Source organism: Lathyrus oleraceus, chromosome 2, assembly GCF_024323335.1.
Source record: "Lathyrus oleraceus cultivar Zhongwan6 chromosome 2, CAAS_Psat_ZW6_1.0, whole genome shotgun sequence".
NCBI lineage: Eukaryota > Viridiplantae > Streptophyta > Magnoliopsida > Fabales > Fabaceae > Lathyrus > Lathyrus oleraceus.
In genome coordinates this window covers 293,108,594-293,122,912 of record NC_066580.1, presented here as the reverse complement: position 1 = coordinate 293,122,912, position 14,319 = coordinate 293,108,594, and the positions used below count along the sequence as shown (strand labels likewise).

The 14,319-nt window shown below is 37.5% G+C and overlaps 1 protein-coding gene across 1 annotated transcript; it reads left to right on the top strand.

The window, feature by feature from the left end:
• Positions 1 to 1,297: 1,297 nt before the first annotated feature.
• LOC127122944 (uncharacterized) lies at positions 1,298 to 1,948 on the top strand. The gene has a single exon (XM_051053218.1). The coding sequence runs from the start codon at positions 1,298 to 1,300 to the stop codon at positions 1,946 to 1,948; it is 651 nt and encodes a 216-aa protein (XP_050909175.1).
• The last annotated feature ends 12,371 nt before the right edge of the window (positions 1,949 to 14,319 follow it).

Genomic DNA, 14,319 nt, shown 5'->3' with positions numbered 1-14,319 from the left:
TAAATCATGTAGATTCCCCCCGATTTCCACCAATAACGACTCTACTATGGTCTCATATGACTTCGACAATCCAATCAATCACACCAATGAAGACAATGAGGAAGATTATGAACTCACCGAGGATTTAGCACAACTACTCAAGCAAGAGTCAAAGGTTATTTAACCACATGAAGAGTCGGTAGAAATGGTCAATCTCAGAACTGAAGAAAAAATCAAAGAGGTCAGAGTAGACTCAACTCTATAAGAAGATGTGAAGTCAAAGTTGGTCAAACTCCTACAAGACTACATGGATGTGTTTGCATGGTCTTATCAAGACATGCCCGATCTCGATACTGACATTGTGGCCAATCATCTACGCCTCAAGGAAGACTGTCCTCCTGTGAAGAAAAATCTAAGAAGGACTCGCCCTGACATGGCTATGAAAATTAAGGAGGAAGTACAAAAGCAGCTAAATGCAGGTTTTCTAGCAGTTTCCAACTACCCTCAGTGGATTGCCAATATTGTACCCGTGCCCAAAAAGGATAGAAAAGTACGTATGTCTGTAGACTACAGAGATTTGAATAGAGCAAGTCCCAAAGAAGACTTCACACTGCCTCACATTGATGTGCTAGTGGACAACATCGCCCAATTATGTGTCATGTCCTTTATGGATGGCTTCTCCGGGTACAACCAAATCAGAATGGCTCCGTACGACATGGAGAAAATTACTTTCATCACCCCATGAGGAACTTTTTTCTACAAGGTCATGCCCTTTGGATTAGAGAACGTCGACAGTGATCCGATCTTCAAATTACTTCGTAAGGATCAATCTGTCAATCAGAACGACAATTGTCAAAACGCCTTCGAGAAGATTAAGGAGTACTTATAAGAACCTCTGATTCTGATGCCTCTTGTGCCTGACATACCTTTAATGATGTACTTAGTAGTCCTTGAAGCATCTATGGGATGTGCCTTCAGCCAACATGATGAGATTGGAAGAAAGGAACATGCAATATACTACTTAAGCAAGAAGTTAACCGATTGCGAGAGTAGACATTCGATGCTTGAAAAGACTTGATGTGCATTAGCTTGGTCTGCTAAACGCTTAAGGCACTACATGCTCACTCACACCATATGGTTAATCTCCAAGATGGACCCTGTCAAATACATCTTTGAGAAGCCCGCTCTAACCGGTAGAGTAGCCCGTTGGCAAATGGATTTAACCGAGTACGACATCCAACATGTCACTCAAAAGGCCATCAAAGGGAGTGTATTGTGTGCCTATCTCGCACATTAGCCCTTGGAAGACTACCAATCTATGCGTTTCGAATTCCCCGATGAGAACATCATGCTCATCAGATATTGCAACATCCCTGGCCCCGAGGAAGGACTAGAGCCTGGATCCCAATGGACATTGGTATTCGATGGAGCTTCTAACGCTCATGGTAGTGGCATTGGGGCAGTCGTCACCTCCCCAACTGGTTTCCACCTCCCTTTCACCGTGAGGTTGTGTTTCAAATGTACAAATAGTATGGCGGAGTACAAGGCTTGTATCTTTGGCATTGAAGCTGCGATTGATCTTAGGATCATAATTCTTGAAGTCTATGGAGATTCAACCTTGGTTATGAGCCATGTCAAAGGAGATTGGGACAATAGAGATCACAAGATCATCCCTTACAAGAAGCATGTCCTGAAACTAATCCCTTACTTTGATGAAATTACACTCCACCACATTCCTCGAGAGGAGAATCAGCTGGCCGACGCATTGGCAACTTTGCCATCCATGTTTAAGGTCAAGTGGAAGAATGAAGCACCATCCTTTCACCTCAACTACTTGGACGAGCATGCTTACCTTTTGGCGGCCGAAGACGAAGCCAACGGTCATCCTTGGTTTTATGACATCATGAGATTTCTAGAGAACCAAGAATACCCTAAGGACGCATCCATCACCGACAAGAAATATCTTTGAAAATTGTCTTCCAAGTTCTTCTTAAGTAGAGGGGTATTATACAAGAGAAATTATGATTTGGTTTTGCTAATATGTATGAACAAGCAAGAAGCAAACCAAATTATAATGGAAATCCATGAAGGATCCTTTGGGACGCAAGCCAGTGGACACATCATGTTGAAAAAGATCTTGAGGGCCAATTATTATTGGAGGACTATGTAGGTTTACTGTCACCGCCACATCCAAACATGCCACAAATTCCAGATATACGCCAATAAGATCCATGTGCCACCAATGTCACTCAATGTCCTAACATCACCTTGGCCTTTTACCATGTGGGACATTGATGTAATCGGACGCATAAAGCCAATTGCCTCTAATGGGAACCTCTTCATCCTTGTAACCATTGACTATTTCATAAAATGGATGGAAGCGGTCTCATACGCCAACGTTACGAGACAAGTGGTGGCTCGGTTCATAAAAAAAGAAATCATTTTCCGTTATGGGGTCCCAACAAGATCACTACAGATAATGGATCTAACCTCAATAATAAAATGAATGACATTGTTGAGGCAGCTAACAAAAACATTAAGAAGATCGTGCAAAAGATAATGGAAACCTACAAGGATTGGCACAAAATGCTTCCGTTTGTGTTACATGGTTATCGTACCTCAGTGTGTACTTCTACATGGCAAACTCCATTCTCTGTCGTATATGGCATGGATGTGGTCCTGCCTCTTGAAGTAGAGTTTCCTTCTTTAAGGGTTTTGACCGATGTCAAGCTTGATGAAGCCGAATGGGTGCAAGCACGATTTGACAGGCTGAACCTCATTGACGAGAAGCACTTAGCAGCCATTTGCCATGGCCAACTTTACCAAAAGTGCATCAAGAGGGCACACGACAAGAAAGTATTCCCCCGGATCCTCGAGGTCGGAGACCTTGTATTGAAGAAAATTCTTCCCATTCACACCGACCCAAGGAGAAAATGGACGCTGAATTATGAAGGCCCATACGTTGTAAGAAAGGTCTTCTATGGAGGAGCCTTAATCCTTGCAACTATCGATGGTGAAGATCTTCCATCCCTCGTGAATGCCGATGCAGTCAAAAATACTACACTTGAGAAGAAAAAAAAAGAAAGCCCGATAAGTTGAAAACTCGAAAGGGCGACTTATGCAAAAATGGGTATCTCGGTAGACTAAAAATCCGAAAGGGAGGTCTAGGCAAAAATTAGAGATTCACAAAAGAGAGAGGTTGCATCCCACAAAGAATCTTTTCTTCACTCTTCAACGAGTCAATCCAATGGCTTCCCCGACAGGTCAATCCAATCACTCTCCTTCTGAAAGGAAGATCAAAGGACGACCAAAGGCATAACGACTATAACAGAGTTGGAATTTGGTGGAAATATGAGATATTTCATTGCTATTATAGTTTTTTTTCAATTTCTTTTCGCAGTCACCTCTTTTAGGAATTGATTTTTTGTACAAAATCACGCATTTTGGGACCAGATATCAATAAAATCAGTTCCCCCATATATGCTCAACATTTTATTTTTACTACTTTGATTGTGAACTGTGACATTTTCTAAAAAAATGATATCACATCGAAAATTTATTGAGTAAAAACAACCTTTTTCAACAAAACGGGAAACAACATCGAATTACTCCTCTTTCATAAGTTTCTAAAGGTAACCAGAAACATGTTTGGTATCCCCGCCTAAAAGCGCCACACAGTCCCGTGGACTTGGCAAATCAAATTCTTCCCCGAAGGAAATCCTAAACCATTATACCCAGTGCCTGCTTGGATATCAAAAGTTCTAACTTTCCGGTATCGGGAATTCAACACATTTCCCTAAACTTTCAAGCCCGATCATACTTGACACAACTTGCAAAGCTTGTATTTGCATGATTCCCCTGCAACAACCCAAACATGCATCATCATCTTGCATACATGACATCATATCATAAGTATCTTATGAAAAACCATACTCAGTTGATTCATCAAAATCCGGAATTTCTCAACCGTTGTTAGGGATTTTCCCCAATATAGTCAATGTTCAATCTCAAAATATTATCTCAAGCAGAGTCGGGTATTTTTAGCCATTTCTAGGAATCTTCACTGAACTGTCACTTTCTCTCTCAACTGGTTTTCTCAGAAGAGTAAGATATTCTAAATTGTTGCTAAGGAATCGTCACAATACTTCTCTATCCCAAGAGAGTCACAACACTTTCATTCATCCCCGCAGAGTCAGGTATTCTTAGCCGTTGTTAAGAATCGTCACTGAACTTTCCCCTTTTATTAGACATGAGGTATTTTGGGCTCATTCCCCAAGCCATGTAAGGTATTCATAACCGTGGATAGAAACCATCTTTGAATTTTCTCCCCCAACATGGGTTAGGTATTTCAATATTCATAAGGAATCGTCGATGATGTGCTCTTTTCCCCAACAGATGTTAGGTATTCCAGCCGTTGCTAGGAATCATTGTTGAACTTTTGTATTTTTCCCCAGCAGAGTTAAGCATTCTAGCCGTTGTTAAGAATCATCACTGTAACTTCTTGAGAAGTTTATCCCCAGTCAAGTCAGGTATTCCTGCCGTCGTTGAGAATCGTCACTGAACAACTTCTTTCCCCCCATAAGTTGGGTATTCTAGCTATCACTAAGGATCACCACCGTACCTTCTTTATCTCCAGCTAAGTAAGGTATTCCAGCTGTTGTTAGGAATCTTCACTAAACCTAGTTGTTATTCCCCACTGAATCATGTATTCTAGCTGTCACTAAGAATCATCACTGAATTCACTTGGTCGATCCCCAGTAGATGTCAGGAATTCCGACTGATGCTAGGAATCGTCACTGGATCTATATTTCCCCACCAGAGTTAGGTGTTCCATCCGTTGCTAGGAATTACCTTCTTTTTCTCCCCAGTCGTTGCTATAGGCAGTCATCCTTTCTCTTTTTCCGAGATGCTCATTCCCCAACGGAGTTTCTTCCCTCTGTCGTCTTGAGGTTTTTGACATCAAAGGCTACTTATGTTGCATACATCATATCGCACGCATATTCATCATAACCATGCATAATCCCCAACAAATCAATTCATATCACCATTATCCCCAGCAAAGAAAATTTTTGGTTACTCCTAATAGTATTTAATCCCCTCCTACCATGAATGTATTGGAAGTTGTTGTTATCCATACCTTCAGGTCCGAGACGATTAAATAAGGGAAGTTATCGTACCCTCAAATTTTACCTACCCCATATCATCTTCTTAAGCCTTAAACCCTAAGCATACATCCCATACATATCAACTCATATGCATTTGTATTTGATGACCATAATAATCCATAAGCCCAAGGCATGGGATTCATCTGCAAAGCCCTAAGATCCTCTGGTCATGTTGAGGTGTGCCCAAGCCACCTTAACCCTAATATCATCCTCAAGCATCCAATAAAGCTTGGAATATCACTCAAGACATCTCAATCATTCCCTAAATCCAATTTGGGTGGTGAGTCCCCTTTGAAGAAGTCTCAAGATTCATCTGGTCCCCAAGGACCAAACCCCTAGTTCTTAACCCTCACTTGGCTTGTAAAAGTCTTAATCCACCATGGATCTTGACGATGGAATTTAGGACTCCTCAAATCCAAAGTTTTTCCATGCCCCATACCCTTTAAACATCTAAATTTGATCCTTACATCTCAAACCCTAATCCATTTGGCTTTGGTTCTTGATGAAACTTGTGGCTCAAGAAACCCTAATTTAGGGGTCCTTCAACCATTGACCTTGCTCAGTTTGGACCATACAATCACCCTACCATTCATTCAACATCATTTTATGTCCATTACAATCAAAACTTACCATTTAAACATCCATTCAATCCATGTTACAAGTAGTTGGCTTGTTCATGATTTTTCAACTTTCTATGACTTGATTCATCCACCAATTTGACCTAAAATCATTCCACAAAGTTCCAAACCTCATTTACCATCATGGTATGATCATTTGAACTCAAAACATCCATCGTGGTGCCTTGGAAATCAAAAAATCAAAAAATCCCCAAATTAGGTCATGTTGGTTGGTCACATTTTGGCAAGAATGGCCTATGGGAAGTTCTAAAGACCATAACTTTCTCATTTTTCAAGATTTTTGAATCCACTTATAGCCAAATGTCCTAAATAACTTCTTCTCTAATTTTTTTTCAAGGTCCAAGACCTAATTCATTGAGGAAGGGGTTCAATTTTGATATTGGCCAAGCTGGTCCAACATGCCCACCAAGCCCTAAAATCATGTCATGACCACTAGTTTGACACATTGCCATTTCTAAACCATAAACCCTTTTTACCTGGTTCTCTTTGCATTCAATCAAGATCACGACAAGGAACAAATGGCCCAAAATTGAGACAAAATTCACGAGCCAATTTTATTTGGCCATGGTTCAAATATGGAGGTTCATCCGGATGTGCAAGACATACCACATCAGGCAGATTTTACAAATCCATTCTCCAAGTCGTAAAACGCTTTCAATCTGATTCCAATGGTCTCCAAACACAGTGTATATGATATTATGGTGTGATTTAAGGTCAACTTGCAAGCCAAAACCTCACAAATCAGAAAATTCGATCCCATGTGCAAATTCTGATTTTTGCCCAAAATGATAAAAAGCAAATTCTGTAGCAGACCATTTGAATTCCTTTGGTTGTTCCAAATCAATGTAAGGGACCAAAACCAGCTTGTCTATGGTGCAAACAACCTCATAACATAGTATTTTCATGTTCCCCCAAGTCAATCCCAAGCATGCTTCGAGCCACCGACCAATTTGAACCAAACCACTTCATTGTCCCTCCAAAACCATCCACACACCTTCACTATAAGTAGGTGAAGGTGTTCCATCAAAAAACTAAGCTTCAAAGCCCCTCAAACCCCTGCTGAACTTTTCACCTAGAGCTTCAAAAATAAAACATCGTGTTTTGAGTTTCAGAGAGTTTTAATCCCAAACCACCACCCAGAAACCTTCACTAACCTTCACTAAAACTCTCCAAACACCTAACTCCCCATCCCTAATCTTTATCTGAGCTGAGCCATACCATCACGAATCCTCCCTAAGTTACTTTTGATCAGGTGGTTTTCTCCACCCCCATCATCCAAACAAGTTACCACCTCCCTTGAAATGATCCTCTGATCATTTTCCCTAAGTTTCTAGCTTTGATTACTTAAAATTTAGAATTTAATTTTTGAACTAGGTAAACTGTGTTCATCAGATTCATGGTGAAATACTCCCCACTCAGAGCCAATCAATGGCTCATGAGTGTGGAGAATATTCTTTTATTGATCATACAAGCTATATTGATGCTTGAATCTGATTGAAATTTTGTTTTTTTGGAGTTTAATTTTGATTGGTCGAAGGTTGAAGACGACCCTTTCGCACATTTTTTGAATTTGAATTAAAACCATGTCTTGTTGTGATTTGTTGGTTAACGCGCAAATCCTTTTTAAACATTATTTTGTTATTTTATTGTTTCGTTGTGTTTCGTTGTGACCACCGAGCTTGTGGCCTAGTGGGAGAGGGGGTTGGTTCCCCCATGATCCCAAGGTCAGGGGTTCAACCCCCAGCATGTGCAAATCCTCATTTATTTTTCCCTTATGTTATTTTTATTCATTTATTTTTCCATTTTGTTTTATTTTTTTTAACCATTTCATTTTTATTATTTTGAAAATATGTTGAACATAAACTCCCATTATTTTTGTATCTAAAACTTATTGGTGACTTGTTTTATTTCATTTGAGTTACTTTTGGTGGACTTATGGAGTCTTGAACTCATGGACTAATGAAATCTACATAGGTCGTGACTTGTTTGGTTTAGGGTTGATTAAAACCTTCCATACTTCAAACCTACCATTGGATTATCAAGTGTTCATCCATGGTACTTTGAAGCATTGATAGGTTTCCCCTACTTCAAATAACTTTGGTCATTTGACTTATGGATGAAGTCTTACTTGTGCACTTGTTAACTTGTGATTTCATCTGATACATTATATTTCATTTTGGTTTATACTAACCCACGAACACTCTATATTCATTTGTTTATACCATATTCTAACCCCCTATTATCTTGTTAATATTATGCCTTGTCCATAACTTAACCTAACTTCACTAACTTTTGATTATTACTAACCTTTTGTTATTATTATCACTATTATACTTCCTTGTTATTTACTTTTATGTCATTTACATTTAAATACTCATCATTATCATTATCATTGTACAAAATTCATCATGCATGTTTATTATCTTGTCTTTACCTTATTGCCATCATACACCTCAAAACAACAAAAACATGATAAACTTTTAAGACCAAAAACAATCCATTGCACTTTAATCCACTTGGACTTAGAGGATCTCATCCTAGGACCTTTGCTTGGAGGACTTTTTCATTACTCTTTTGTGATACTTTGTTTCAAACTTTGGGGTTCATCTATACTTACATTCCCGTTGTAAGAATGGCATCATGGAACCACCTTAGGGGGATATGTTTGTAAAACCATTATCCTTTGTTTAGCATAAGTCACTTTTGCACACACAACGCTTTCTCTTGGGCTACCTTACAATGAGACCATTTAATTTCTTGTTGATTACTTTGCATTCATGTTTCATAAGCCAAATTTATTAATCAAAATAAACAAACCCTTGATCCAACATTTTAAGACCCCAATTTTGACCCTAAGATCCCTCATGCTATCTCATCATTTGTATTAGCTTTGGAATCACACCTTGGCATTCTTCTTACCCACTCATTCATTGGGTTTGCATTGGGAGAGATCACGGAGCACATTTGGTTGTATCCTACTTTTCTTTTCTTTGTTTACTAACCAAAATGCCAAAAATATGTCTATATGTAGCTTTGTTTCTTTTGTAGGTAGTGTGTACATCCACCTGTGCCTCATGAAGCTCAATCCTAGGGTTTGATACCCTCATGACAAGATATCAATCAAGAAAAGATTCACAATTGTTATAAGCATCATATATGGATCCCCATGTTCTTCATTTATCATTTTGATCAAGAATTCATCAAAAGTTTGAAGCTTGTTTGCCTTGGAAGCCCTAATTCATCTCGGTATCTTGTGTGACTTCCTCAGCAAGTTTCTTCAAAAATTGGTCAAATATATCAAGGTATACTTCATTATAAATCATCTTATGCATATATTATCCTCCATGAGTCCCAAAGATCAAGAGAACTTCAAGTTTGCAAGTTGGTTCAAAGAGGTTGACCAGAGAAAGTCAACTGGTCAAAACTGGGGTTTCCTAGACCATACATCCTACAATTGTTGTCATACGAAAATTGTTCCAATATAAACATTACTCCTTATGAAATTAAAAACAACTTTCATGTTGACATCAAAAGCTAGTTTTGCTTGGAAAGTCATTTTTCATGGTGAAACATTATAGGTCATTTTGTCTGTGCCCTAGTTGGGAGGTCAACTTCCAAGGACCATAACTTGCTCAATTTTTATGCGATAGAGGCCATACAAGTTTCATGATTAATTTCGAGATCCCTTATCCAAATTTGATTCTTTGAAAAATGTCAAATTCAACTTTCAAGGGCATGTGCCAAGAGGAAACATTATAGGTCATTTTGGGGCATTACCATTGAACAAGCAATTTTCCTAAACTTCTAAAATGAATAAATCCCTCATTCCAAATCCAAATGATGTCAAATTTGTTACCAAATTAAATAAGGATGAAATAGATACAACTTTGGTGAAGAAACCATTTTCATTTGGAGCTCATATAAAAAGTTATTCAAGATGGAAGAAGTGGTCATTTGATTTTGTACTTAGAAAATTTTCAACTATGTTTGATTTCTCCAACTTCCACCTCAAAATGCATCATGATCCCAGATCCAAATGGAAATTTGTTCAACATCAAAGTTGTTCCCCTTGATGTCACATTTCAAAAAAGTCTAAGATCACTTCATTTGGACAAGAATTGGGGGACTTGCGTATGGTTCCTTTGTTGGGTTTGTTTTGTAAAGGTTTGAATTCAAGTGATCATTTCTCTTTGCATGCTTACATGTGGTGATTTCAGTATTTATCATGCATGAATTAGAGTGGGATTACATCATGGTTTGTGACCAAATCAATGGCCATGCATCTATGCACCATTGTTACTATTTTTGGCCAAATTTGAAAATGGTGCAAAACTGAATTCCGTAGCCTATATATACCATTGCATTACCTCAAGATCAGTACATACACATTGCCCAAGTATTTCCAAACCATTTATGAACCCTCCACCATAGAACTCCTTGAAGATTTCTTTGAAATCGAGTTTGAATTTCACCTTCTGTTTTGAGATTCAAACTCCAAGGATTCATTTCCGTTTTCATCTCAATTGGTCACTGCAAGCAAGAGGAGGAAGAACCAAGTGAATTCAGATCAAAATCAAGCCAAATCATAGCTACCCGAAGGTAAATTTTCAAAAACATCAAGCCTTCGATTCTCTCTCAATTCTTTACCATTCTCTTTAATTATTGGTTGCCTGAAGTCCTACCAATGTAGGCAACAAGATTGATTTGCTTTGAGGTCAAATTGAAGCAACTCAGGTCGTGCACCTCAAATTTCAAATCCATGTATCTTTGAATATACTTGGAATTAGAAGAAATGAAGGCCAGATTTGAGCTCCTGAGCATTTTTCCTTTAAAATGATGTTCTTACTTTTTATTTTGGTGGTGGTTAATGGTAGACCAGTCCGATGAGGTCCACCGGAGAAGATGACCAGAGCCCTAGCTCCGGTGATGTTGTGGCGTGTCCAACCATTTGATTTGTTTAAAATGTTTTAATCATGACCCTTGGCTCTGATTACCATTGGTGTTGCGCATTAACTTTGGTCTATGGTGAACTTGATGCGCGTGGCCATCAGATCTGCCATCTTAAATAATGAGGTAGATCTGATGGCCCTTGTTTTTTTGAATTTTATTATATTTTCTGATTTTCTGTTTAATCCATTTATTTAGTTTAATTCATAAAAATTTTATTTTTAATCCAAAAAATATGGGACTTTCACTAAAAATCTTTAAAAAAATTTCACTTTCATATTCTGAATTAAAGTTATTTTTTAGATTAATTTTGATATTTTTCATGAATTAAATGTTTTTGGACTTATTTTTAATTATTTTAAGATACTTCTGACTTTCCAAAAATCTTGAAATTTTTTGTCTAAAGTCCTTTGACCTTGTTTGACCTAGGGTAAATCCCTTGGGCATTTATTTGGTGTTTTGAAGGGATTTTAGGTTTTGTCCATATTAAAATGCATTTTAATTCACCTTTAATTTGTTTTTTAATTGATTAAATGTTTAAAAATTATGGTGAGCCAGTTTTATGGATTAATAAAGTTTGACTTTCAATTTGGGCCTTGGTTCTGGTTGATTTTACTTTTGTTTGATCAAAACCAGTGGATTTAGAGGATTGATGAAATGTACATTTCATCTCCCAAAATGAATGGATGGTATTGATTAGATGAAATTTCTCTCATGATCAATTTGTGTTTCTACTTCCCCTTCCCTCTTCATCTTCATCCATATTCTTCCCCCAATCCATCATTGACCAATGAAATCTCTTCATGTCTAATGACTAGTTAATTCATCAATGACCCTGTGTTAGATGAATCAACATGAGCCAGACTGAGATAGGTCCTTCCCTCATTTCTTATAGTGTGTGGTATGTTTTAGGAGTTTGGTTCTTTGTACCAAATCCATAACATGCATTAGCACCTATATTTTTATTGCCCGACCTCAGATAGTTACGACTTCTACATAAGTCCAATTACGATAGCTTAACATATAGCTAAATTTGACCCTCAAGGCATCACATTCTAGTAAGTGAGATTGTAAGTCTCCCATTCTTCACGGAATTATGTGGAAACATGACCTTTTTTCCTTTCATGAGAATAAGTGGCATACTTGTTGAATTATCCAAGTTGGAGGCCTTCTCATGGAAGATGTCTTGGTTTAAATATTCATACTTGTGAATGAATGGTTGAGTGTTCTCCAAAGAATGACTTAATCAATTAAAACTCATTACTAACATTTGACTAACCATTGACTAACTTCTTAATTAATATTGCTTTACTTTCAATTCATATACTTTATGTATTTTAAATTTCAATTACCTTTATCATTCATTGCCATTTACATTTCATGCAACTTGTTTACGTTTCAAGTCCTTTTCACTTTGCTCACTTGAGCCATATCTTGTAATTATATATATTATTTTCTTGCTATTGTTTTTCTTGTGGTCTTATGAACCTAAAACACCTAATAACAACGAAAACCCTAAAAAACATTTGTTGGACTGTTGGGACTTGATATGAATTTTTGGACTTAGAACTAGGCAACACTCCCTATGCTAAAGGACTTGGCCAATGCCAACATCTGAGACTGAGATATCTTTGGTTGTGCCTTCATCTGATACAAGACTTTGGATCTTTTTTAGTCATCTTCTACTTTGTCTCTGTGCTTGATTTCTTATTTCGTTATTATTATTTATGTATGATGTTTTGTTCTGAGTTGATCAAGGGATATTTCATTTGCTACATGGGAAGACATTGAAGACTGCTAGCTATTGGATTGCTTGCTTGGATATTATGATAATCTTTATTTGATGCCTTGACTTTCACATAATGCTTGGATATTGCTAATTTCTTATTGCTTATTACTTGTCAAAGTCCAAAGGATAATGGGTTTCTATATGACATTCTTGTCTGTTGGATTGCATCCCATTGGTCTGATCTTTTCAACTCTTAACTTTTAATTTTTTTCTTAGGATAGTCTCTTCATCTCCTCCCACTTATTTAATTTCAAAATCTCTCCCTCTTTTCAAAAACTTTATATGCTTGTGAGTTCAAACTTAGACACATTTTAATTATTATAAACTTTGGCCTTATGCCACTGAATTTTCAAACTTTTTCTTAAATAAAACTTGTAAATAAACTTAACTATATTGACTTAAATTTAAAAAGACAAAAAGAACTAACAACCCATTCAAACCTTTGGCCTCTTGTTCCCCTTTCTTGTTAAACTTTTTTTGTTAAAAACAATTCATCAACTTCTTTGAAATTTTTACCACGAACTACGGGGTTTTGATCCCTTACGTAGGCATAAGACCAAAGACCTTGTCAAACACAAAAATATAATCAATGAATTCTTTTCTCATCCCCACACTCTATATTTTATCAAACATCATTTATACCCAAAATCATATGCACACAAAAAGGGCTCCCTAGGAGTACCTAGGACACTTTGGGTGCTAACACCTTCCCTCTGTGTAACCAACCCCCTTACTTGTAATCTCTGACATTTTATTAGTTTTGATTTGAAAACTTCTTATATTTGGGGTTTGTTCGTACCTTTTCCTTTGGAAACAATAAAAGCATGGTGGCGAATCTGGTTTTACTAACGTCAATTTTATCCATAGCTTGATGGTCACAAATTTACCGCTACAGAAATTAAGTGGCGACTCCACTGGGCAGTAGTCCTCAGTGGGTTTAGCCTACTTTTTATGTTTATATATTTGTATATTTGATTGTTTGTTTGTATACATTGTTTGTGTGATATAATCTGTCTGTTGTGCTTGGTGATCTCTGAGTGGTGAGGTAAGTTCTAACCCGGACTTGAGTGCAATTAAGATAAGAGGATGGTATAGTCATGTTCAACTTGTGTGGAGTAGTTCTTAACAAGTTGGCTTGAGACCCATCTACTCAGTGGAGACCTCTTTAGAGTTACTGATGTCACACAAGTTATTTGTGGATAGGCATTACTTTCTCTAATTTGGGGGTTCGAGAAGCTGAGGACCTTAGACCATTTAACGCAACTTGGCCTATTTAGGACGTAGTGCAAAGATTGTTCAACTGTAGACTTGATAACATTTGTTACGCGATACTACACTCAGACGAGTTTCTCTTGAGAATATTATGGGTTGATGAGTCATTCATCCTAACCTATAATATCCGATAGATGGGATCAAGACTCTGAGAACTTTTTAGAATATGATCTATAGCTTTTTATCCTTAGTACACTCCTTTGGGATGGTTCTTAACCTGACTCCGTGCTCGTGACTCGCAACAAACCCTTTGATTCTTGGTTGATCCGATCAAGTCTCATCAATATAAATGGAACTTGGGTGTTGATAAGGTGAAAACCATAATCCACCAAAATGGATGATTGATCTTGATGATGACTTGATCTATCCCTTGACCTTTGATTGTTTTTGCCTTGTGTGTGATCCCTTGTTTGTGATTGATGCATTCATGCATTCATGCGCATCATAACATTCATCACAGAAAGATAAATTTCAAGGAAAATAAGGTCTTATTTGCAAATATTTTCAGACCATGGATTATGGAGGAAGG

What these genes read in the sequence shown, in the direction of transcription:
- LOC127122944 (XM_051053218.1), top strand. Translation starts at nt 1,298, where the DNA reads ATGCGTTTCGAATTCCCCGATGAGAACATCATGCTCATCAGATATTGC.